Source organism: Taeniopygia guttata, chromosome 2, assembly GCF_048771995.1.
Source record: "Taeniopygia guttata chromosome 2, bTaeGut7.mat, whole genome shotgun sequence".
Lineage (NCBI taxonomy): Eukaryota > Metazoa > Chordata > Aves > Passeriformes > Estrildidae > Taeniopygia > Taeniopygia guttata.
Window position 1 is genome coordinate 142,388,050 of NC_133026.1, and position 27,876 is coordinate 142,415,925.

Here is a 27,876-nt window from a genome sequence, read left to right on the forward strand (position 1 = left end):
GGATCTGCACACACACATTCCTACCTGATCCTACAGCCTGTCCCTGAACACGCTGCTTCCTTGAAGAACAAGTAAGCTATCTCCCCTCCAAAGGGTTGTGTGTGATACAGTCATCCTTCTTAAACCTACCTTAGGAATTCCATGGAGAGAAAAACTCTCAAAGCTGGATGGCTTGGAGTATATCAAATTGCTATGGAGTGAACAGAGACTCCTCCTATATAATACTATTTCTTAAGAATATGTTACAATGAGTAACTCCTTCTTTCATGAGCAAAGCAGCCCCCATGTGCAGGCCCCCAGCTGCATGTGAGGAAGAAAGGGGGTTGGGTGAATATTTATTCCCCCCTTTATTAAACAAAGGAAAAATGGAGTGACATTCTGTACAGGAACTTTGCTGCTGTTCCAAACATCTACTTTAGTAAATAAAAGCCAATTAAAAGGGATTGAAAATGAGATGCCTTTTGTATTAGGATTACCAAACCAGGCTTCTCCAGTTACCATACAAGAGGATGTCAACACTACTCAGTATTGCACTGTAGTCACACCATAATCTTTCCAAACTCACTATCAACTTGAGACGAGCTTATGTGGGAACCCAAAGAAATATCAATATTAATAACACCCCAAAAACTCTGAGAAGCATCATTTGCTATTACATATGTGGATTAATATGACTGAAACAAGCAACATCTGTTTTGCTGTTAAAAAGAAACATTCCAGAGCAGAAGTTCAAGACAGTGATTTTAAAAGAAAACATGCTCTGCCAAAACAGCTCCTGCAAGCAAAGTTAAACCCCAGCAGTATTTGGTTAGGATCAGACAATGGACAACCACAGGCTGTGCACAATTGTAACGCTCTAGCTCACCTCTCGTATTTCATGGCCAGCTCCTCTATATGACTGCAAGTCTTCCAGTATTCCTTCTGCATCCTTTAACACTACATTCACCTGATTATAAATTTCCTTTTCAGATTCTGTAGGTTGGGCATCTAAACAGCAGAACATATTAAATGTATATATATTTATTTTTAACAACAACATGGAATTCAATAGGCACACCATCACCTACGGGACAAATTCTTCATGCAGCAACTCATCAAGAATTTTCATTCTCTGAAGAGCTACTACAATGTATAAGGAAATCCAAGAGACTAATTGTATTCATTTTAATAGTCTCTTTATTTACCATCCCAAAAATTCACCTGGATTCTATCTTCTTGACTTTTTTAAAACTGAGCTAGGAGAAGAAATCCTGATGAGTTGTCTTTAACATATAATCTCACCTTGGGGTGCAGTAGAGGCTCACTGGAAGAAACTTAGAGCATTCAAAAGACACGCTCACTGCAGATAGCACAGGAGGTATCCATGTCTATTGTTATCTAGAACCACTGCATCAGATTATTTTTCATCTTGTCTCCTCATCTTTAACTGCTTGGGGAAAGAGCCATATATTTTACTTCTAAATATATTTAATTCTTAAAAATTATTCTTTACTGCACTCATCGCACAATCAGAGCTGAGAACAAAAAGATCTAGTGTGAGCTTGTGAAGGGCTTTTTCTTTTTTGTCCCATCTTTGAAGATATAAGCTGTTTTCCATTATCTTTTAATTAACGAAGGGCTTCCCAAAAGCATATTGGGTCATAATTTCAAAAAGTTATATGTACATTTTTAAAGAAACGTGATTCTGTAAGAACTATGTTTTGAGAAGAATCAACAAAAGATTTTAACCTTTAAAAAAAAAAATCACCTAGGACAAGTATCTCAGACATGGTTTACCTGAAACAAATTCTTTTTCTTTTAAAATGCTGATGGAAGCTATAAGGTTCCTTTTAGACTCATTAAAAAAAAAATGTTAGTTACTAAAGCTCTTGTAAAAAAAACACCACTTCTCTGTTAACATGGGCAAAATGTGCTATGGAATAAATATCATTGCATTTTAGTCCATTATTTCCAATGCCAAAAAAATAGAGTATTAACAATAGATCCTTTTTATAGGGACAGACAGAAACTATCTAAGGACAATATATCCTCATGAGTTTGTGCAGTTTGAAGAGTCTGGAAAATGTCTTTTTAGACATGCTTCCCATGGAAGTTAGGTACATCTTTACATTTGAAATAAAACTCACACATTATCTTAGTATTACACACTAGAAAAACACAAGAGAAAACAAAGTTTCTATTAGGAGAAAATAAATTTCATATACATTGCCTATCTGGTTTTTGCTGTAATTTTTTTCATAATACCTCTAATTTTTATAGTTTAATGCATAAAGAGTGGGCATTATTAGCAAATATGCCTATATATAGACCTTGCAACAGTTTAACTGGTATTTTGAGAAACATCAAGAATTAGCACAGGTTAAAAAGAACCTGGTCATTCCTTTGAAAATAAATAAATAAAAGAGCACCACATTGATTAGGCATCGAGTAAAAGTGGCCAGTGCTTTTCAGATCATCACAAAGGTCACATAATTTTGAAAGCTGCTGAAGACTGCTGTAAGAAATGAAGACAAAAAATGAGGGAAAAGAGCAGACAGGGAAGCACCAGCTGACTGGCAGCAGTTCATGCACGAACATGAAATGTTACAGTGAGATACAGACTAAGACGTGAAGCTCTGTAGCATTCCAGATTGTGCTGTTAAATAATGCAATCAAGACTTGTCACTTGGATTGTCTCACACTGAGAACATCTCCTGGCTATTTAATTTTTCATGCCATTTTTTTCTTTACCCTATGTAGCAAGGAGAGTTCATTTTTCAAGATTGGGAGGGGCAAAGCAGAAGGGCCCAAAAGAATTCCTGCTCCTCATTTCAAAACCCACCAATAAGCAGAACAGCTGCAGCACTATGACCCTCCATGGTTAGAACTGAAAATCATCTCCTAGATACAAATTTAGTGGTTTTCACTGGACAGCTGGCTAGGCAAATCAACACCATCATCACCTCTCTCAGTGTAGGATGTAAACAGCCAACTACTGTATTTCATTTCCTTAAAATGCTCCAGGTAACTTAAACCAATAGTAGGTATTTAATTTGTTGGGACTGTGGGGTTTTTAATTTGTTTTTTCTGATTATTACAAACTTCCAAACATCAATCTATTTGAAAACCAAATAGGCACTGAGTTATTTCTTTTGGTATGTATTTCATTTTTGATCAATCTAGTCCTCTCCAATAAAAGACATCTGTAAACCTGATTTGTCCCAACTCATTTCCTCTGCCATCTCTAAAAAAGAAGTCAAATTTAAAAAGAAAATTTAAATTATTTTATAATCCCTTCACAAAACATTTAAGATGTTATTAGAACAGGGTTAAAAGGCATGATATAAAAAATCTTCAGGGCCTAATGCTGGCTGACCCAGAGCAAAATTGGTTTATTTGTTTCCCAGTGCTGGTCAGGGCAATGTACTCTGGAAGCCCATCACAGGGAAGAAAGAGGGAGAGGTCCCTCTTCCTAAGCATTCTTATCATCTTGAACAGATGGAAACAGCATTCCCATACTATGGGAACAGCACCCCTCAGCATGTACCTGAGGGCTCAAGCTACAGGACCTTCACTTGAGAATCACCAACTGTGGAACTCCTTTTCCCCAAGGTGGAGTGCACAGAGCAGGAAAGGGAGTTGCACTTCTGGAGTTACTCAGCTAAGAAAAAGCAGGCAGCAGTGCCAGGCATCAGAAGGATGAAGGAGATACACAATTTAATGGATTTCCCTTCTCCCTAGTCCATTTAAGCTCCTGCTACAAGGCTGTGCCTTGATCAGCAGTGCTTTCCATAGAAAGAACAAACCCAGAAAGCACATCACAGCTCACCCAGATGTTCTGAGGTTTGATATTGTGGCCACAGGAGCTGAGCCATAGTTATTCAGGGCAACTTTACTATTTTTAATGCAATAGTAAGAAAAGACTGAGGTCCTGTAAGTACATTGGAGTTCATCTTGAAATTAATTTGTGTTTAATCAGAATGTTACTGCACTAGATGCAATATACACAGAGTTCAGAATGCTCACACAGTAATGTATTAGAGACAGAAGAGGAGACTTGAAACAATATACAAACGCTGTTATGTGAACTAAATACTACAGAAGTGAGACAACATATTGCATGTGGGGAACACACACATTTAGTGACTATTAAAATAATATTTGGCTAGCCTACAGAACTAGTAGGGAGAGAAATCTGGGGTTAAAAGTTTACACTGCACAGCAAACTATTTAAGCTGAAAATTTTCCCAAGGAACAACACATCAAGTCATCTGAAACTGTCTGGGATAAAACCCACAAACAAGGAGAAAAAATACCAGACTGCTGGAGATGAAATAATTTATTCATCTCTGTTGGCATTACTATGGAGAATGCTGTCTCTGTGGCTCCTCTGAAATCTGGCCAAGTCCTCTGGAGATAATGCAAGATACTGTCAGTGCTAGCTTGATATCACCATCTCAAAGTACACTGTATTTTAGCTACTATTCAAATCAGAAAATTTGGAAAGGATTTGCAACTGTGACAGTAATGACACCAATGTAAAAGTTGAGCTGTAATTTTCCCATATTTTAGGTGGCTGTTTTATGTAAACAATATGGACCTGTGTGCTTTGCTCATGTTCTAATGGCACTGCACAGACTTTAAAAAAACACTCAGACAACTATTTGTTTAAAATAGGTAAGGTGAATGACCAAAGAAAGCATAAGCTTAATCAGTGCAGAGGCAAGGAAAAGCCTATAGCTCATATTTGTTACATGGATTTTGATAGTCAGTCACACCAATCACTGGCATCTAGCACCCAGATAAACATCTGGGGGAAAAATAATGGTTAGAAGTCTAAAATTCGAAGTTTCTAGCACTACAATGCTTTATGAACATTAGGTTTTAGTTCTTTATGGTACTATGTAAAAAACATTGGAGCCTGCTCACATACATGGATTTAAGAACAAAAGACTTCAAGCTGTCTATTACTGAGTCAGGCGTAACACAGAATTGGCAAATTTGTTTTTAATACAGAGCTTACTTGTCCTTCCACACAAAACCACAAACATTAAGTATCACAAGATTAAGTGCCAAGTCTTGAAGAAAGATCTTGGCTGTGTCAAAGCCAAGATCCTGTCAAGGCAAGCTATCTGAAACAGAGGAGAAAGAAGCACGGATACACAGTATAGCGGCAGAAACAAATGCAGAACAGGGTCCAAAATGAACAAAGAACAGTCTAACAATTCAGCCATAATATAAGTCACCTAATTTGACTGTATATGAAAGCATTTCATGTCAGCAACCTGCTTACTCTCATGCCAAATCCTGTTCATGCTCAAAACATGCATTTTAAAACAAAACCGATAGCTAAAGAACCTGTATTTAAAAAGAAAAAATGAGCAATTTTTACTGCAATTTATTTTAGAACTATGCCTCTTCTATCCAGCTGACGTGAATTTCATTTACTCCAGTTAAATTTTCAATATTTGCAGATTAGGCTGAGCTTCACAACTCCAATGGCCTCATACATAAGTTCTCCCACTTGACCAAATTTTACCTAATATGATGATATGCGAGAATTGGTCTTAGGCAAATTTTGCTTCCTAATTTTTGAACACAGGCCTTGATAATCTTCCCTTTATGAATAATTTGTATGGTTAGCATCTTCCAATAACAATGTATTCAGAAGAGACAAGTGATAAAAATCAACACAACAGGGTAAGAGTTTAGAGAAGCTGTAATTTCAAATGTCATTAAAGCAAAACCATATTTCTTCAAGCATTTGCTTTCATATAAATAATATTAAAAACAGCTACTTTTTCATCAAACAACTGAAAAACAATTCAGGGGAAAAAAGATTTAATGCACCTCAAATTATCCATATCATAATACTTCATCAGTTTTTTTATTCTGCTATTCCATTGTACTCTATTACATGGTCAAAATGTACTTAAACATTAATCTTCTTATTTTATGCTTGCTGGCTAAAGAAAGAGCACATCTCAAAAGAAAGTAATTAAACATGCATAGCAGAAGCCAGCAACACTTACCTGCCATTCTTAGGCTATACTGTATCATGCAACAAAAACCAAAAGCAGAAATACTGACATATGTGAACCTTCTAGAACACCTGGCATTGTTTAGACAAGCTACATGTCTCCTCTTTTCAAAATCAGTTTCATCTCTATACACGTTAAGACTCCCATTTAAGAAGCACGAGGTTAAATTTCAGTGCCAGATCCAGTAAGGTTCACATAAACCTTTAACATGATGATGCTGGAGCTATGAATAGCTGTTGTGAGCCAGTCTGTGCATGCAGCATTATTAAGTCACATTGGAAGTGATGAGACTCAGGTTTCATTTCAGTTCTTCTTTTAAGGAGCATGGGACAAAACTCAAAAATTTGAGTAAGTCAGTTGCAACTTCCATAAGTCTCCAAATAATTACAACTATTCTTAACGTTTTGATTAAAAGTAGGCAAAATTTTGGATTAAAAACAAGAACCAAATCAGGTTTCAACAGTCAAATGTAATTTGAAAGCCCTTCCTGAAATAAAGATTTTACATTTTAGGACCTGAGGATATTTCAGAACAGGTTATTGCTTTCTACCAAAGTTTGCTGAACAACTATCCATAGCTCAGGCATGCAAAGCAGTTAGAAGGATGGCAAAATGAAAACATACATTTAGTACAAGACAAATGCAGTCTACTGCAGGCAAAGAGTAATAGATATATAAAATCATCTTCTCACTTTCAAAATCAAGGAAAAAATTTGGCCCCTGCTCAAGGTCTGTGCATGTCAAAACTTTTAGAAGGTTCCCCATGTTAAGGTACCTGCCAAGACAAGAATGAGAGAAAAGAGAATTTTCTTTTTATAAGAAAGAACAGCCCAAATGTAGTTGATTGAAGCAGTGGGAAAAGAAGACCAGAGAGTTCCATCAGGTACAAACCCGTCCTTCAGGCTGGGTGAAGGGACATCCCCACCTCGAGGAGGCACAGCTGGTGACCCCAGCAGTGCAGCTTTCCTGTAAGGAGTGACCGTGTCACCAACATCCTCAGAGCTGCCCCTTTGGGAAAGGGGCAGAATCCAAGCGAAGGCTTTGCCAGGGACTGCTCTGTCCCAGTACACCCTAGCACCAGTGTCCTGAGCAGGAGTACTGCCTTGAGGGCCAAGTACCAGATTTGAAAGCATTAGCCATGCTACATTTTAACCTGATGGGACAACAGAAGGAAAAGAGCTTTAATTTTGTCAGCCCTTATAATTGTGTCAGAAGGCCATTGTAGAAAACCACATCGTGATACACCATTTCAGTGTGCAGAAAATGCTAACAGTGATATGCCACAGATCTTTTACACAAGGTGCTTAAAATATTTGTGAAACTCTGTTTCACTTCAGACTTTCAGATGTAAAAAAAAAAAAAATTATTACATTAACGGCACAATGAATGACCAAAGCAGGATCAGGAATGATTTAGCACCCACTCTTGTGTACGAGAGGATCACAGCGAACAACTGCTCAGCACAGATTACTATGGCATACTGACAGAATTTCTCATTTCATGATTATTTGATTTGCAGGCAGATGGATGGACATCACTGACCACAGAGACCCAAAATGACTAAGCACATGGAAAGAAAATTTACACAGCAGCATGATGGTGGCTTGGTTACTACTGGAGAGGGAAAAAAAATAACAGAAAAAGCACATGCAACTCTTTCAAATTCCAACTTTGCAACTGAGTCCCCTGGCCTTCACTGCAACCCTACTGTTACCATTTGAAATGCACCAGCTGTGAAGGGCTGAGAGACTTACTTTCAAAATCCAAGAAAAAATGTGCTGCATTGTGGTCTATGTCCCTGGTTAGCACCTTAATGAGATTACCCATGCCAGCAAACCTAAAAATAAAAATGGCAAAATAATTTAGTTCCAATAACCATTTCCTATTTTAAGTACACGCCTGGGTCTCACTGGAGAAGGGCTCCCTTTGCATTTTGCACTCTGGATTCACTTCCGATGGGGAGCATAACCTCTGCACAGTACGGTGCATTTCCATGTCCCTTCTTCTTAGAGAGCAGTGATTGTTGAAAAACTGGAGAAGTTATGATCTTTCACAAAAATAAAGATGTGAATTACTGGCTCTTTTTCATCTCTGTGTAATACATATAAAGAACATGTGACCTATGATGACTGAGAAATTGTTTTGCGTAACTGCAGCACTCAGTGCCAGACAAACCCATTATTGTTTAGGACAAAAGGAACCTCAAATGGAACTGGTGTCATTATAGCACTTTTTTACTACCTCACTGTAATCAAAAACAGATTTCAGAAAGCCTCTCAGCAGTAGTCATCTGTGGCCAATGAACAGTTTTCCCATTAAATCACAGAGTTACAAGCAAAACAAAAACTAGACTTTTCCAAAACCAGGAGAAAAATCAAGTTCTTCTTATGTTTGCTGTCACATCCCAGCTAAAAGAAATGAAAAGTGGAAGAAAAATTAAATAGTTGTTAGATTACTTGAGATCAGGTAAATTATCAAAACAGTTTCAAATGTTACCACAAGTCTCAGAAATCAATATCTGCAGCAGGAGTATGAAAACTGCATTTCATAACAAAGCAGCCTTTTCATTAACCTTCCCATGTTTTACAGTGGTTGAAAATCTACCCAGTAACCACTGCTCTGAAATGCCAAGAGCTCACTAGAGTGCTGCTGCAAGACAAGCAAGACACACCCAAAAATCTCAACACAAATTATTTAAGAATAAGCCATGAACAATCTGACATTTGAATCCAAGCACAAAAAAACATTAAAAAAATCAATTTTCAAATTAGTCTAACGATACCAACAAACAAGTATATGCTCTGTTTTTCCTGATTTTTTCTTTTACTGAAGAATAATGTTCACCTGGAGGTAAGACAGCATGACACCAAGAATCCTTATTAAGAGTCAAGGAAACTGAAAAAATGTGAACTCAAAACAAATTGTTTGGCAAAACAAATTTTCAGAACCTGGGCTGACAGAATTTCTTGGTCAAACTAAGAACAGCATACAATTTATTTTGTGGGATCTGCAAGATTCAGCAACAAGACAAAGCTTGAGAAGGAAGGGGCAATTAATCCCAAAATACTGAAAATTACCCAAGTCTTTGCTCTAAAAACTTCAACACAATGACCAAATGACTGTTAAGAATCCAGACTTTTAGCACTGTGATGTGGAGTGTAACCCAGGTGACTCTGCACACAGCATGTCATCAGGAGGTGTGCATTGGCTTTTTCATGTGTTCAATCTTCTCCTTGAAACTCAAGGAAATGCAAGACCTGCTTCCCAAAAATGAACTTATTTCCTAGGAATTCAGATCAGACTTCTGAGCCTGTGAGAAGCACCTATTAAGTCAAGGAATTTTTAAATTAGGGCATTCAGCTGAGGGACTCTTCTTGAAAACTAATCCACTAAAACATGGTTCTTCAAAGAGGCAGCTTTTCCAGGACCTCCTATCCCATAGCACGGCAAACTCTTTTAAAGCTACAAGTGCACCAATGCTGTGTAAACACACAACAGTAGAAAGTGGAAAAATTACTTTTCCATATCTCTCAAGTGTGTTTTGCAACACCGGACTGAGTAAGCCACTTTGTATTTCAGTCTTCCAGATTATGAATGTTCTCTTCTTGTTGGGGAGCAGACAGAGGCATCCTTAAACAAATATTTTCAACAGGGCCAATAAAAAAACAGAAGTAAAAGCTGCTTAATGGTGACCCAGTTTACAGATTCAGATTTAAAAACCAAACCTCAATCTCAGACAGCATATTACATATTTCAATTCCAACATTAACATCAAGCAGCACACATGTGGCAGTGAATAGTGATAATGGCCTAAAGAGAATTCCTGTACCTGCAATTACTGCTGTGCTTCAGCTGCACCATCCCCTCCTCCAACAAAATATTCTCCATATCTCAAAAAAAGTCTCTGTGTAGTTTTTGCCTTTTCTTTTGATATTAACCAGGCTCCAAAGAGTTTACAGGCTCATGCACATGGCTTAAATATTGGATAACATTACTTGTGAAGGTCAGAGAAGGGGCATGCTTTTAGGGTTGAAATATATTGAAGCTAAGTTCACAGAAGAGCATGGAGGCACTGCAGAACAGATTGTTTCACTGAGGACCTACCACCTCCTAATATGAGTAGGGAGTTGGGGACTCGGTTTTGCAGTACAAATACCTTCATCCCTCAAGAAAGAATACATGGTTTATTTTCCAGGAGTTAAACTTAACTTAATAATAAAAGCTTTGGCACTACAATGGAACAGTCAATGTGATATTCAAGCAGAAGATGCAACTGATCTAAAGGTAAAGGTCAGTGAAGAGCCTCCCTGAGCAAAGGAGAGAAATTGATGATAATAGATTAATTCAACTATAAAAGCAGCAAGATGACAAGATGTGCTATAGGAATGTATTTCAATTTACATGAACACAAAGCTGCTTGAACACTTTTTCATAATTAAGTTCACAACTCAATCTTCTCACTTTGTGTGTTCATTGTACTGAAAAATCTTTATAAATTTTAGTCATATCAGAGCTTTGCACACAAGATGTGCAATCACATTTGCTTTCTTAACAGCAAAACAGTCACTGTATATTCAGGTTTTATGGAGTGCATGGAAATCTAGCTGAAACTGGACAAACCCAATATTTCTGAAATTTGAATCAAGAGGCAGTGTACATTTACTCAAGGATCTCAGGCATCCTTAAAACTAGAAAACCTCCTCTGTTTTAAGAACTCTAAAAACAGCCATTTCTCCCAGCTTCAATCCAAAAAGACTTTAAGCTACGAAGAGCTTGAAAACTCAATTTAGATAGATATTGAGAAGATATAATTTCTCAAGCACTTTTTTGGAGTATGCTTTCTCTCAGCTTAGCATTCCAGGTAATGAATGCAAGAGCCAAAAGGTCAGAATCTACTCTCCTGGCAAAGCTAAGCACTTCCTTCTTGAGCTCTGAAATGACCTTTTAGAAACAAGGCCATGGTGCCCTCTGTGGAACTTCCCAGATTCATGGAAGCAGCTGGAGGTCAATATGCCACAGCAAAGGTTTGATAGCCCATCACTTTTGAACATTATTTTCCTTCAGAAGGCCTAAGTTAGCAGCAGGCAGAGCTGACCTGTTGTACTCAGAGGGAACACAGCAGAGAGGAAAATGAAATCTGACCTTTCTGAGAAGGTGCTGTGTAAGCAGAACACCTGGACCAATCTAGAGTAAAGCAACCTAGCTCAAAGATGCAACAGGCCCCAGACAGATTAAAAAAAAGATTTACCAGAGATTCTTGTTTTGTTCAAGATGCACCATCCCCTCCTCCGACAAAATATTCTCCATATCTCAAAAAAAGTCTCTGTGCAATTTTTCTGGGTCCAAAACATATGAAAGAACTGAACATATGAAAGACTAGAGCACTGTTGGATTTAATACTAAAGATGACAATTTACACATAGCATGAGAAGCAGTCTACAAATCCAGCTATTAACATTTAGCTTCAGTGACCTCTTCTGATATTTGATGCCTTGTAAAATCATCACCAGCAGGAAGATTTTGGTACTTCTGTGAATTATGTTGGTAATTAAACACATAGTGGCATATTCAGCCAGTATTAATTTATCAAGCTCTCTTACAGTTTCATTGCAAGTCCATAACTTCATCTGAAGTAAGTAAAATTACTAGTTTAGAAAGCCAGATGTGGTTCCAGTTAGGTAACCCTGACACCAAGCTTCCATTGACTAGTGAAGAACACTCCCAGCACTCTTCTTGAGCATGTTGTGACATCAATCAGCTCCAGTTCCAGAAAGACAAAAGCCTGTATGAAGACCAAAGCCATCAGCAAGCCCTACTGTTGATTTTGATGTCCTGTAGCTGGGGTTTGTTTTGGAGCTGAATAGCTGATTCAGTGCACTGACTGGAGGTGACCTCTGTGGGTGCTAAACCACCTTTTCACCCACAACTCTTCCAGCACAAATGGAAAAAAATGCACAGTGAAGCTGTAATCCTTACCAAGAAGACTTCTGCATATTGCAATCACTAACATCAAAATATTCACATGTCCAGCCTGAAGTACACTTTAGGTCACTACTTGTTTTTCCACAGCTACAGAGCATCAACCTCTATCCAATTTTATTTGGCATTCTCATTCAGAACACAGTACACTTCAAAACTTGCAAACCAATTTCTCTCCCAGAAGTACTACTGATTTTAAAAATGTATAGTGCAGTGTCCAGAGGCAACTCATTAGGTAAACTAACAGCCTAAGACTCAGTAAAAGCACACATTTCAGCCACTGAAGTTTTCTCCTGCCACAAATTTAACATCACGAGATCAGAGCAGAACAAAATCACTAGTTTCTGTCCGAAAACTGACTGTCCCTATGAGGCTGCTCAGAATCCCTGCTGGCATGCTCTGCACTCCAGCACAACACTTGAGCCACGTGGAGCAGGTTATGGGAAATGGGAGCACAAGCCAGGAACATGGCTTAAACTTGACCTACTTGCAGAGGAAGACATACGGAATGCCACATTGGATTAGGATGATTTGGCCCATTACAGCCTTATGGGGTTGTATGATGCTGCGTGCAGAGTCCTGATCAGACAAGCGGAAAGCAAAGGCATATTTTCCAAACAAGCCTTGCACGCATGCCCTTCCTGTGGAAAACATCCCCAACACATTTCAGTGCCCCCCGCCCCCTGGGCTAAGCCCAGGGGAAATGGAATAGAAATACTCAATGCAAGTAAATTCATCTGAGCACCAAAGAAATTTCCCCTCTCACACCTGGAAGAAAAACTGCATTAACAAAGATGTTGTTTGCAACTGGTGAGCAGCTGCAGAACTTTCATTATAGGTAAACCACTACAAAGGTGTTCATAAGTGATATTTTCTATTGTTTTTTGGTTCTATTGTATAAATAATACGCTTTCAAACGAGTTTAAAAAAAAGTTAAATAAATAGATTAAAAAATTTGTTTGTGGTCCCTGAAGAAAATCTGCTTTAAGAGAACATCAGCTTATTTTTTGGACATGCATAGGCTATTTCCAGTACTAAAATCCACAGTATGAAAACTGCACTCCCTGAAAATCTCATATGTAGTTAAGCACATCACTATATGGAAAGCATATCCAATGAAGAACAAAGATTTTGTTCCAGGGATTTGACTTTTAAATTTTCATTTGGTTATGTAAGTGTGGCATAAACCTCCAATACAGAAATACTTTTGGCAAAATAGTAAGCAAAAAACGTGCATAGCATTAGAAGTCTAGCATTAGAGTGGAATACCACCATGTTATAACACTTGCAGTGCTACTACATAAACAAAACACTGAACATCTCCCCGTACTGTTTTTTCTAGAAGGATAATCCTATCAGCCTGTTTCAAGGCTTATTGAACAGTATCTAGCCATTAACAGGGAGAAGGATAGAAAAAAAAAAAAAAAAAAGAGAAAAGCAAAAAGAAATGAGGCAGTGGATAGGTGTCTGCTCACATCAGCTGAATCCAAGGCAGCCCTTAGCAACACACGGCATCACAGCCTGGCAGCCTATGGGAGCCGTGTGCCTTTCTCTGCCAATGAAGCAGCAAAGCTCCACAGCCAGTGAGGACACTTCTGCCCTCAGCCTGAAATGCCAGAGACTGCTGCAGAGATGGAGACAGGCTGGTGAAATGCACTGCAGGAATCACTCTCTGATGGTTGCAACATTCTCCCTGGATACAAACATGTTTTTCCTAGACTACTGCATATTTATTTCTCTTCTGAATAGTGCTTGAGCAGCAGAGATGCCTACTGACACAGTCTAATTTAATATATTGATTTTAGTGGGGTTTTTTAAGTAATAAGGATAATCTTCCATGATACAAAATCCCTAAGTAATATCCTACATACTAGAAAATAAATAGAGTCAATATTTTAAAAATAGTAGCTATCACTCATTATCACCAGTAGATTTAGGAAGGAGAAGCTTTAGGAGGTAAGTGCCATTAGCTTGAAGCAAGTTATATTTTGGATAAGCTGGTTTCATATTCAGGATTCATCATAGCTCTAGTAACATCACTAATATTAAAGGTACCAGCTCAAATGTGTCACCTGTGTAAATCTGCTGAATCAAACCACACATGAGTGACGTGCCAGAGCCACCCCCAGTTCTGCAAAAAACACAGTTTTCCTTCATTGATGGACAAGTTTTTCAAGCAAGCATTAAGATTTCAGCAGTTTTTACAGACAGTTTTGGGACAGAGCTCCCAGTCCAAACCCACGCCCAGACCTGCACACGGCTCGGCACTGCTGACACCCAGTGGCCACAAACCACGGACTGAAAACCAACCACAAGAAGAGTAAAATACACACAGGCTAAAAATTCCCCTCCAAACCCCCTAAAACAGCCTGTATCACTGAAATATTGGGGCTTCAATCATTAGCATCTTATCTGAAAACAAATTATACAGTCAGATAGGAAATGTTTTTGTACAGGAAAGTAATATTCAGACTACTGAAGAGCTGTTTGAAGCTGCCTCTGATGTCAATTCATTTGGCAAAACTGACTTTGATACAATAACCTGTTTTAGCTGAAGTTGTTTTGGTTTTTTGGGATCACACATCATCAATAAAGGCTCCTTTAGAACAAAACTGAATTCAAAACTTGTCATATCAGGAGGATGGAGGTCTGCCAGGGAAAACAGGCTAGTGAATAGACTTGCATTCCTCAAAACCAGAATTGTAAAGTATGGTCAGAGGAGTGTTTATTCAGTCCATTTTTTCTCTTAGAGGAAATCAAGGGAAAGGCACTGAAGAACACACAGTTTCTTTAGAAGTAGTCTTAGAGCCTTGTCAATTTGGGAACATTTTAGTGGTACAGCTGACACTGAATAACGTATTTGACAGGGGCTACAATAAAATAACTAAGCATGCTCACACAAGTCTGGAATAAACCCAATTTGTCTGGAAGAATTACGCTTGTTTTTAAAACAGAACTTGTATTGAATAGGGCAGAGACTATGCTCCAGAAATCTGCTCTGATTTACTCTTCAACAAATAACTGCACAATTTTTCCAAGCGTGAACCTGGGGTTAAAAAATAATTAATTACGCTTTCCTTTTTCAAAAGGACACGAACCAAACACACTTTAGCTTAATTCTGCAAAATGCTCTTTTTAATTCCATTACATCGCAGCCATGGGGAAAACGCACCTTTTTCATTCAGTTCAGGGACATTTCCACTGGAGGGCAATTCACACTCTGCTCTCTCCTTCAGCGCCGGAGACCATATGAGTTTCTCACGATCTTTTTCAAGCCCCTGACCACAGTTTCTCATAATTATTCTTACAATGAAACAGTAATTCTATTCCCAGGTAAAGGGAAATCACCGGACAAGACGGAGCGCTTCCACTGCAGCGCGGCGATTCCCCAGCAGGGGGCGCCGCGCCCCGCTGGATCCGCCGGAGCCGGGGCAGCGCCCGAGGGATCGATCCCGGCCGCTCCAAGTGCGCTGGGAGCGTTTTTACCAGGGACAAAAGATACAAAAAAACCCGTTCAGTAAGAGCTGCGGCAGATTTACACTTTCTATATTCTTTTACACAAAAACTGCTCACTCTACGAAAGATGGCATGCCTTTAGAACTATGTGTTATACTACCACATTACTAAGAAAGTTTCATATTTCCAGGATGTCAGCCTATAATTTAAGAACCCGCAACCTCTCATCTCCAAAAAAAACGAAGCCAAACAATAATTTGTATGATAAAGTCCTTCTCCTGCCAATCACATCTGTATAAAGAAAAAAAGCAAAACCCCAACCAAAAATAAAAAAGTCCAAAAACCCCAAAACCAAATTTGCAAGTTTTATCTAAATGCTAAAAAAAGAAGTATGTTTTCAGTTCCTAATTTCTTAACTAGTCAACTTGATGTGCCATTTTTCAGTTGTTATTTCACACGAGAAACAGCACTCCTCTTCCAGCCTAGTTTGATTTGGAAATGGTTTTCTTTCAGAGGAGCTGAATTCCCATCTATCGGACTGCCACACGTGTCAGTACCAGAGCTGGGCAAAGCTGCACTGAAGATCCCACAGCCTTGGCAGTGCTGCCATCTAATGCACCAAGACAAAGAGTAAAATCACCCACATCACTCTGCAACACTCAGGTAAAATGTTTTAACAGAGTTCAGTTCCAAAATGTTGCATCCCTTCCATGCCTTGGCTTGCAATCCTGCACTAATGATGCCATGACAAATTACCTCGTCATCAAGCTGATGGATATAAATAGCCATTAACATATTCCATCTCATGGGACTTCTACTGGAATGTCACGGTGCTAAACACAAACCTTGTGTGCATGAACCTGACACTGACTGTCCATCTGAGAATTCAGTTCAGTGACACAGCAGCTCTGAAGTATCAAGGAGGAAAGGAAGGCCTGTGGCCTTCCAAATGATGGAGCTGGAAGGACAGGCTTCCATATTTCAGGACAGCTTTCTGAGTATTCTGTGGACTTTCCTTTTTTGAGACACCAGTCAGACACAGTATGTTTGCAGGATACAGAAGGCTAATGAAGCACATCAAGATGATGATGGTACAACAGAGGATGAGTAGTACGATGATGCTCCTTCTCATCCCATCTGTTTTCAGAAACAGTAACAAATAGATAGGCATTAGGCAGGGCAGAGGGATAAAACTGGTCTTTACATGGTTGTTTATTTATTTGAAGTTTCAAATGCAACGAATTTCAAGATCAAGGACATACAGCCATTTTTGTTACATCCAGTTACTTCTTCAGATCCCCTCAAAACACATACCACCAACTACTTTTACTGAACCTGGATAGTTTTTCTTGTTGGAAAGCAAGTATTAAAAAACTCCCAACTAAATTAAAAAAAAAAAAAACCCACCTGACTTGACTGGTCCAGATTTCTCTAGCTGTGCAAATATGTTAACTTTTTTATCCCATTTTCCATTTCTCCCATCATCTCAAATTTTATTTTAACCTTAAAATCAAACTAAAGGTACCCAGTAAGGCTAAGATATTATAAGACAATTAATTCTCATCGTCCTGTTGGAAATACAGAGAAACATTTACTATTCTTCAGTGATATCATACACTGAAATCCTTTAAGATCACTAACAAATATACAGAATATCATGCAGAGTTATGATTTTCTGCAGTGGTCTATCAGTGGTCTATCTGTGAATTCTACAGGTCCATCTGATCTCATCTTACAAGAAGTTTGCAGCAGTTCCTGGGGAAAAAAAGGTACATGGGCAGAACGGAAAGACATTAAGAATACTGAACACCTTTAATAATCACATGTGGCTCTAAAAAATACTCCACCTGAAAATACATACTAGAACCACAAATATCCCTGTTCCTACTATTCCTTAAGCAGCTGCTCACACAAAGATTTAGATTTTTAACCTATTCAACAGCAACATCTAGGTTCAGCTTGTCCCATTATTTAAAACTTAACCAAACTTTTCCAGTCCTCAGTTCCTTACTTTACATGTTGCTTGGGTAGGTTTGTCAGTCCTTCCCAACTCTGAACACTGCTGATTCCCTGATGCCTTATGATGCTGTCAAGCATCTGGCAGCTAACTCTGTCTTGGCAGATCTGGTGAAGCTGAAAGCATCAGGAGTCTGACACCCTAGCTTCTGCTGAAGTGGACACCATTATCTTGACTTACAAACATTCTCCCTTCAATACCTGAAACACTCTTGGTTCACAGTTTTTTCAAAGAAAACAGAAGTTATTTGCCACGTGCTGTAGTCATTTGCTGGATAGCATTCTTCTTCCTGCAGGCAGTATCATTCCCAGCAATGCAATCTGAGTTTTCCTAGCTTTTCTGGATGACTTTCACCTTCCTAAGCAGCAGCAGCACTGCTTTAGTAGAGGAATAAGTGGAGGTTGTGGAAGGATGTGCAAAATCAAGTGCATACATGCAGAGGGAAGAAAGATGATGATCCTGGAGCCTGGACTTGCATAGATGGACCATGGCCTGACTCACTTCAGTGACTTTTATAATGTTTAATTTGTAAATGCACACAGTGCTGTAAATTAAACGTCTGCACTAGTTCCAGCTGCAGCTTTAACAATACCCTCAAGGACTTTGTAAGTAAAAGCTACTACAGAAAAAAGGTACTACTGCTACTCCCCAGGGCCTGTGGAGGATCCTGCACCAGAGCAGGTGGATGCCCAAAGGAGGCTGGGACCCTGTGGGAAGCCCATGATGGACCCATGGGCCTCCTGGCAGGACCTGCGGCCCTGTGGGGGACCCACACTGGAGCAGCCTGGTCCTGCAGGACTGTACTCCACGGAAGGGACCAACACTGGAGCAGTCTGTGAAGAACTGTTGCCCTTGGGCAGGACTAGTGTTGGAAAAGTTTCTGGAGGACAGTGTCCTGTGGGAGGGACATCCCACACTGGAACAGGGAAGGGCTCCTCTCCCTGAGGAGAAAGCAGCAGCAGCAACAACCTGTGATGATCTGATTGTAACCCCCATTCCTCACATCCCCTGACTGAGTAGGGAGGGGTGAAGTAAAGAACTGGGGATAAAGCTAAGCCTAGTAAGGAAGGAGGAATGGGGGGAAGGAGCTCTAAATCAAATGGTAATAAATTCAACTATTTTTCCTAAGCTCAGTCTGTTTTGTCTGTGACAGTAACTGGTGAAGGATCTCCCCCACCCTTATCTCAATCCATGAGCTTTTTGTTGTATTTTGTCTCCCTTCTCCAACTCAGAAGGGAGTGACAAAGTGGCTTTGGTAGGCACCTGGTATCTAGCCTGGATTAACACTCAACACAAATCCATTTAAGCAGCCCCCCAGAATTCAATGGCTTTTTGATGATTAATCAAAAACAGAAGAAAAATAAATCCTACCTCACGTTTGGTACCATTACCTTCCCAATGTGACAGAAGATTAATAGCTGTGCTGGCAAAGCACAATAAACATGAAGTATAACACAGACATTCTATGCAGTAGCTTAGATGACAAGCAGCAGGTTATAAAACTAAGAGCTAAAACCTTCACATGAGCATGTGCTACCTCTTCAGTCCCACAAGCTGGTTCAGAGTACTGGTTTCTGGCATAAGGGATCTGGTTCAGTTACACAGTAGCTTTACTAAAAAGACAGAGAGAAAAACCACCAAAACATTATCTCCCCATTCAAATAGTTCAAGAAGTTGCACAGTCTTCTAGGGTAAGTTCACACAAATGGCCAAACCACTTTGTGTGTAATGGAAATGCCTTTTTTGAAGTAAGGACACTTCACATCACTCTGGTGAAAAGTTTTCAAAATCAGCCTCACCAGGCTCTGTGGTGAGGCCCTGTGGAAGCAAAAACCAAATCCCTGCAGCCTAGTTTAGCATCTTTTAACAGAGAGACATAAATTCAGCCAGGGATCAGGACTCCCAGAGTACACTACAAATTTCAAGAGTTCTTGAAGGAAAATAGGGAGAACAAGTTCTGGAAGGGAAAATTACTAATATTGAAAGAGTCCCATTTTCTGTCCTTTAACACACTACAATATTGCTTATTTGTCAGCAGTTTTCAAGCAGGTTAAGTTTCAATTCTTACCTACAGCCAGTGCTGCACTCTGTTCTTGGCCCCCAGTCTGTTTTAAAAGAAAAAAGAGATTATGGAAATTAATTTTTTTACACTTGAAGTCTTAAATGCGATGCAATGTGACCTTGGAAAAGCAAACACACATCTGTTCCAGACATGTTCTTGTGTATGTACTTGATAAACATAGTACTGGATCCATGCACCACTGGGACTTTTAAAAACTATGCCAAGAAAATGTAATTCAGAACTGTGTTTTATCTCTAGGCATACAAATAAATAAGGAATGCCATTATTTGACAATGAGTGTGCTTCCAGAGAAAAATGCTGCCATATTAGACAATGCATAAACACACAAATTCCAAAATAAATTTAATAACTAAAGAGTCAAAGCTGTAACAAAATACCAGTGGCAAACTGTTCCACTTGCATTTCACATTGCTTTAACAAGAAAATCACACAAGATTCTAATGCAACCACACAAATGTGCCCTTGAAAAAATTTAAGGCTTGCATGCTGACCTCCAGAGAAGGCATTTGCAAGTCACCACTGAAAACCATTTGCTTAACAAAGAAAACTAGTGTTCTTGGACAGCCTCAGTGTGCTGCACACACCATTACCACCATCCTAACATGGTGAAATAATTATGTTAATAGTACAGTTTAAAGGAGAAGATATGGAGTATTACAGCAACTCAAAGCTTCACAGGAAAAAACAGTATCACATAAGCCAGAGAAGGCTCTGCAGATATACAGCAGCACAGGCAAGAAGCAGAGTGAAGACCACAGTGAGAATGACTCTTCACAACCCAGAGAACTGAACATAAGCAAAAACACAACTGTAGAAATTTAACTGTCCATTCTTTCCAGTGCATGCATCTATCTCAAAGAAATTTTCCCCTTGACCAGACTTAAGTATGGGTAGCAGCTGCTTTTGCCTTTGCCCATTGACTTCAGCTTCCCCTTACTTTCTCAGAAATAAGCAACAGACAGTACTTCAGGACAAAAACATGATTAACAGCACTGTCTTTGTAGGAGCTGCTGCAACTCCCTAAAATGCACCCACTCTCATTAGGCATATTTTAAATATGGGGTTTTTTTCTTCCCATGACTTCAGCCTGCTCAATTTGTGCTTTGAGACAGCACAACAGAAATAAAACTCTGGAAATTGCTAATCCCCTGCAGGTCAGGGCTGAACACAACTGGCATTGCAAAGAGAAACTGAAACCAAAGTGTGACCCAACACTACTGTAAGAAGCTAATTTTCTGACAAAGGGTGAAAGAAAAGTCAGATAGGACTGAGCTATAAACAAAAACAAGACTCCTAAATTCATTAGAATGAGCAGACTATAGAAATAAATTTGAAAAAAGGAAAAAAAAGCCAACTGTAGCAGCTAGCTTAGGGACTTTGGGAAAAAAAAAAGTCCTCTAATGGTATTAATTCATTTCTACAGAAATACACTTATTTCCAAGTGATAGAATTATTAGGGAAAAAAAATCAGGTCAGGTCTTTCCATCTTTCTGGACACAATGCTGCACACACAGAGACATAAGCACTTACCACCTGCAAGAACAACGTGCTGATGCTCAGGTGCCTTGTCCTGAAGGTTTCAATGAATGAGTGGAAGTTAATAATTAATAAAGCCTTCTAGGACTCCTGTGGTAATGAAGGCAGGAGGAAAACAGCAAAGCCATAAGGCAAAAGGGAAGCAGCCAGGAAAGCTGAGAATTACAGGTCAGTTGGACTATCATCAATAACAGGCAGAGGGATGTTAGCACAGGAATCCATTAACTGGTTTCCTGTCTTTTAGTACCTATGAACAAGCCTTTGTGCAAAACAGCTCACACTGAGCACCACTGATGCTGTTGCTTGGTTTATACTGGCAAGCTGATAGGTATTTGATTTTTTTGCATAGTGTGATTTCACATCACAGTACTTTAAATTTAGAGGTTAGCACTGAGCAATATAGTACAGCACTGCCTAAATGGGTAAGAAATTGACTTGATCTCTAGTCAGGGAGAAACACCAGCAACGATGCATTAAAAATACAGATGTGAAATGATTGGTGCAATGGATTCTTTACAGAATTAATTTCTGCACTTTGGATGCACCTTAATTTAGACTAAACAGTTTCTAAATGAAGAACTCTTGATGGCTCAACATGAACTGGGTTTTCATGCTGGGATAGAGGATTTGCAAAACCTCTGAGCTTCCTTCTCACTTCTCCTCAAGGTTTAGATCTGCCGATTATTATAGAAATACCACAAACAGGCACAAGATGAGACATGTAAACTATACAACTTAATAGGTAGTGAAAATTGAATAATTCAGACCCAGCATTTTCCAATTCCTTGTGATTCTGAGGTAGTAAAATATTTAATGTTACATTACAGAGAAAAAAGTTCTGGGCAAGAAAATTAACTTTGCTCAATAGGTAACAGCTTATGGAGTCAAACAGCAGAAAGATTAATGCATCCCATCTCAGGGATCTCCTTTAGACACACAACTCCTTCCCTTGAACTGCAGCCTAACTTCACCACAGCACAAATAGGCCAAAGCATATGCCAATATCTCAGGCCAACTACAACAGAAATTCAAAGAATTGTCACAACAGTTGAAGAACCAAAATGGAAAACTGTCCAGGGTCATCAGAGAGGGACAGAGAATCATCTAAAATGTAACACAACAGAAACAAAACCAAGCATCATTCTGTTTGTCAGAGCAAAAGCCTGTAGCTGACAAGTCAAATGATAGCTGGATAAAAAAGATGTAGTAAATAAACTTTCATCAATGATGTAGTTTCATCATTCACAATGGAGAAAAAAAACTCAATGAAAACTAGGTAGCCACTGAGTAAGCCCTGTGCTTTGGGCATCCACCTCATATTGAACTGATGCTGCTTAACTCGGCAATACACAAAAAGAGATTTCACATGCGAACAGTGAACCATTAACTTCCAGTATGAAACCACTGCCCTCTGCCCAGCTCTGGCTGAACTAATTAAGGAGCCTCTACACTCAGGCACAGACTTGTCAGTGGCTGTCAGTCATGATTTGCTACAAGAATGATGATTTTTCAGGCTTTCCAGCACTCAGGTTCTGAAAACACTGAGTGGTAAGAAATAATAATCAACAGCTTTGCACCAAGAATCTAAATTACTTTCTGTCTCCTCACCTGGTATCTCAGCTCATCAGGGAGCTTCAGAAAGTATTAACTTCAGAAAGCTTACAACACTTACTAGCAAAAGCATGCATGGGATTAATGTACTCTACATGAAATACTGGGCAACCAGACTAAAGCTGTTTTCAAAACACAATATAGACTGCTACTTTGACAGAACAAATGTTTCAATTCTTAGTTTGCAGTTTCTTAGTTTGCAGTTTAAGCTTGCACTAGACTCCTCTTGGTAAGTATCACCAAACTGAAATCCATGTGAACCAGCTGTGGACCATGGCACAGATATTCTCAGTTCATTCATTTTACTGGCCCTTGGTTACAGAAGAGAACAGGATCTAGCTCAAAGACTACCTGCCCTGGCAATTTTTAGATGTTCCTGTTCCCTTGGCTCAGTTTCAGACTTGAAATAAAGTTTGTGGAAACAGCTCTAGAAAACCTGTTACCCTTAGAAGCACACATTAAAACATAAAAACCAAGCCCAGTCCAAAACAGAACCACAAGTCAAATACATCCCACATCTTGTGGGCAATAAAATGAGAAAACTCAGAAATGTTTAGTAATAAATTTGATTTTTACTTCAGTAAGAATAACAGATGACTAAGCTATAAAAACGAATTCATTACTAAGATCATGTTTCAAAGGGAGTTTCAGAGCATCTGCAGATGAGCCCATGGTTCAATGCTAAATGCATTTGAACTCTGGTGTTTAACATTGGTGATTGCAGACAAAGACTCTTCTATATCTGTATGGCAATTGTATATGACACTAAGATTAGCAAAGCAGGCTACCACTACTGCAAAGTGACCTCAGTTCTTCACAAAGAGCAAATGTACTGGTTGCTTGCTATAAAACCACTTTTTTGACTTCTGATTGTAAAGCACCAGCTCAAACCTTTCTTCTCCATTCATTTTCATTTATCTTGGTGAGGCAAAATTGCATCTTAGAAGCCCACATGTTATATTAAATCTTTCCCTATCCTGTGTAATTTCTCAATGCTGCCACAGTACCTACTATTACTTGCTACACTGAAACTCATGTTTTAAATTTGTAATTTAATGATAGAAAGGGACTGTGAATGTATAAGAGGGTCTGTTCCATTATAATTTTTCAAGCTTATTTAATTTTCCCTAACTATTATACTTTCATAGGATACATTATCTCTAAGCTGTTACTGTTGCATAGCAGCTTCAATTCATATGAACTTAATTTCAAGGGGTTTTTTTCCCTCAACACTTTTTGTAGTTAATGTATCACATTATTTTGTTGTGGACTTGGCAGTGGTGGGTAATGGTTGGACTTGATCTTGCATGCCTGTTCCAACCCAAAAGATTCCTTGAAAGCTTTCGGAAAAGTTTAGATGCTGCATTGTAGACCAATAGGAGGGACAAAAGGTTTTATACATACACTCCTCTGAACAACTTCAGAAAATTAAAAAAAAAAAAAAGGAAAAATTAAAAGATACTTGAGAAGCTTGTATGGCAGAAGAGGATATTCACACAAAACCAGTATGCAGCATGAAAATTTATATTTTCATCCACTTACGCATAATGCTTTGTTTCCACAACAAACAATTACTTTGGCTTAGTGGAAACAGTAAAATAAACTATCATAATAATTTTTGCATCTCAAATCTCTACACAGAAAAAAACCCTGCAAGTCAAACATCAACTAGAAGGGATTTTTTTAACCAGATCAAAAGTTAAATATTGCCAAATATTTAACTTATTGCCAAATAAACTTTTTCACTTGCAGAAATAAGTTGAGAAAAATACATAGCCAGAAGACAAATAAGGAATTTTAGTAAAGCAGAGATGGGACTTCTTTAGCTGTTTAATGTGGAGTTGTGTTTTTGTGTTTGGTTGCTTTTTTTGGTAGTAGAGTAGTGGGTAGAGCTATGGTACTTTAGTCCAAGCGACACAGCTTCAGTTTTACCACAAAAAAAAAAAAAAAAAAAAAAAAAAAAAAAAAGTCTGCAAGAACTATTAAAGCAAGTCCTGTGTCTAATATTCAATTACTCAAACAACTGAACTTTTTACTTTTGGTAACATTATCTCCTGTATTTCTTTTGAACTTTCATAAATCCAAACCCTGAAGTGATTTAGTACTGGATATAAAACACGAGCAGAATTTTTAAGAACTTTCTAGAATTCAGGCTTTCACTCCTCACAAAAATTACTGAAATATTCCTAAGGTAGGAAGAGACACGGCATATAATTCCTACACCTTTAAATGCCATTGGCATTTGCTCTCCATTGTATGTTTAACTTCCCCAGGACTATCCTGGCATCTCTGCTTTGCCACAGTAGATACTTCCTTTGTTTTTATGCTGTTAACACCCAGTTGTGAAGTGTTCCTGCGTACCACCCAAGTGATTCAACAGCTTATTTATCTAAGATCTACAGATGATATAATTTATTAGGAATATGACAGAGTTTAACAGAAAGTTCTGGCTCAATATCATCAAAACAGAAATGAAACCATGTCCTGTCCCAGGAAGTCTGCAGCAGTGTTCATCCACTTGCACAACACAAACAGTAAGACAAGGAAAGGTCAGCAGGGCTTTCCCATTCACATTATTAGTGGCGTAGGAGCAGCTCTAAGCAATGCCAAGACCCACAGCCCTATTCCCTAATGCCTGAACAGAGGAGTCCTTATTCCTTATAATCTAGATTTCTACTCTCAGGGTAAAAAACAAAAACAAACAAACCAACGAACCCCTAACACTTTCCTCAAGAAAAACCCCAGACACAGAAGAGTTACAGTCACTTACCACCTAAAATACCTTTTTACAGTTTTTAGTGAGTTCTAACCATCAACTGTTCATCAACAGTATCAAAATTTGAGAGCTGAAGCCCTACCCCTCTGATAAGTAAAACTCAAAGATTAACTTAGACCTAAGCTGATTATGCTACAGCTATGGAGGTTTCCCACACAGCATCTCTGCTGCTCAGAGACAATGTGTATGTTTATTTCAGATTGCTAAGAACACAGTTTAGATTTTAAAAAGCCTGAAAAGCCCTTCCTCTGGATACCAGCAGCAGGCTCAGGGCTGAGCAGTTTCTAGGTGACAGTCAAACAGTTCACTTAAGTCCTTCCCCCAGGGTCCCCAGGGCTGCCCCACTACGCAAATCTCAGCAGAGGCAGCTCCTTCTAGTTGTAACTCATCCACAAAAGGAGGCAGGACTTTCCAAAGGGTGACTCCATGAGAGACTTGGGACAAGCAGCAGTTTCTGTCAAGGAGGACAGAAGAGCTCTGCTCCTGTCAGAGGAACTGTCACAGAACACAGACTCTTGAAAGTGCCTCCAGCTTGTCCAGGAGCTTGGTGAGCTCCACCTACACAAATATTTGCAATAACGGTTGCAGCTGCAATTACAAAATAGAAGAGGGCAGGGTATGAAGAAGCTTTTCCAATCAGTTTTACATTGCAGTAACACAGTTTTGAAATTATTCTAGTAAATACATGGATGATTAGAATACTAAATTTAAGTCTATCAATCATTAGCTGTCCAGAAAGGAACAATCAAACCATGATATTTTAACCTGGGATCTCAAATGTTTATTGGGTAGCATGTGATATGGAAAAGCATACAAAAATTACAGCATACAGGGTAACAAACATGAGAGAGATAACATGGGAATGTCCAGGTTCAGCTCCTAGGGACTGTTGTGTGTATTCAACAGCTTTGTCCAAGAGGCAGGAAAGTAGACCAAAAAACCAGGAGCTATACAACAAGGTCTTGATTCCTGCATTGTAATTTAATGACACTGAGTCTTAACAGCTGCACACTATTTCTTTTCAATAATTTCTCAAATTAATTCCATGATCACCTAAATGGAGGCAAGCTGCATCAGAGGAAGTTCAGACGGGACATTAAGGAAAGCTTCTTCACTGAGGGGGTGTCTGGTCACTGGAACAGGCTCCTCAGGGATGTGGTCATGGCACCAAACCTGACAGAGCTCAAGAAGCATCTGGACAACCCTCTTAAGTCATATGATTCAATGGTAGGGCGTCCTGCAAGGAGCAGAGAGCTGACCTTTAGGATGTGTGTGGATGCTTTCCACCTTGAGACATTCTACGATCCTAAATAATAAAACTGCAGTTTTAGTCAAGCAGTAAACTGAACATTAAAAAGAACTAGAGGACTGTATGTCTATAGTTCAAGTGCCTAAGGAGTTAAAAAAAACCAACAACCTTCCCTCCCCAAAACCTAGAATTATCCTTTAACAAGTATTTTATTAGAGTTCTTCTCTAAGCCAGGAAGTGAAATAAGCAACACCTGACATTAACCTAATAGAACAGACCAAATAAAACTGAATATGAACCTCCAGTCACCTGTCTCAACAAGCACAGCTTTTCAGGTCAAATGTCCTTCTGATGAGAAAAGTTTACATATTTTGCTGCCGTGTTTAAAAGTGACTTTTCAAAAAGTCAAAACAACTCTTAAATTAATGCCTTTGATTTGAAGGCTCATTGGACAAACAGAATTAAACAATTCATGTTGTCCTGAAATTTATTTACAGGTAAAGAAAAATAGCAGCTTTACCTTCATAAACAAATCAGCATGGCTGAAGTCTCAAGCAAAGTTTACTAAATAAGCCTTTAAACCAAATTCAAAACTCACTTATTTTTAAACTACTCTATTAACTGTTGCAGTAGGACTACTACATGTAAATGAAAGATATTTTGGAAGAGCTCGACACTGAATTCCACTTGATTACAGTAAAAAAATCTTGTCACTGATCATTTGGAGATTACTATGATCTTCATTCAGGGTTTAACTTATTTTACATCTACTGTGGGGAAAAAAGATACCACATTATGTTTCCTCACCATAGGCAGATTATTTACATTGATAATACTATTAAACTTTAAAGAACACAGCATTGCATAAAAGCTTCCAACACCTCAATCTATTCCTGTGTTATTGCAGTGAAGCACATTAAACAAGCCCCAAGACAAAATACAGCAAATAAGTACAAGACAGTTCAGTTTAGCCTAAAACAGGTCAGCTGTTCCTCTTTTTTCCCTTAAGACACAACCATGAATGCAAAATAAATGCATGCTGGTAGAATATCTGTATCATGATCAGAATTTCTACCACATTATCTTGAGTGTCAAAATCACAACAAGTACTTAACCTCCATGTACTAAGAGCCATTTACACAAATCCACT

The 27,876-nt window shown here is 38.7% G+C and overlaps 1 protein-coding gene across 8 annotated transcripts in view; it reads right to left on the reverse strand.

The window, feature by feature from the left end:
* CYRIB (CYFIP related Rac1 interactor B) overlaps positions 1-27,876 on the reverse strand; it is a 95,960-nt gene that overhangs the window by 10,195 nt on the left and 57,889 nt on the right. For 2 of the 8 annotated variants that reach the window (XM_072925012.1, XM_012572126.5), the window contains exons 3-5: positions 19,540-19,576; positions 7,774-7,856; positions 866-987 (exon numbers count right to left, since the gene is read on the reverse strand). In XM_072925012.1, coding sequence (XP_072781113.1) covers positions 866-987; positions 7,774-7,846 — 195 coding nt within the window. In that variant the 5' untranslated portion in view covers positions 7,847-7,856; positions 19,540-19,576. Of the gene's footprint in view, positions 1-865; positions 988-6,711; positions 6,795-6,910; positions 7,711-7,773; positions 7,857-19,539; positions 19,577-27,876 lie in introns of those variants that run through there. The other 6 variants (XM_030266699.4, XM_012572124.5, XM_030266701.4 and 3 more) reach the window with 4 other exon arrangements.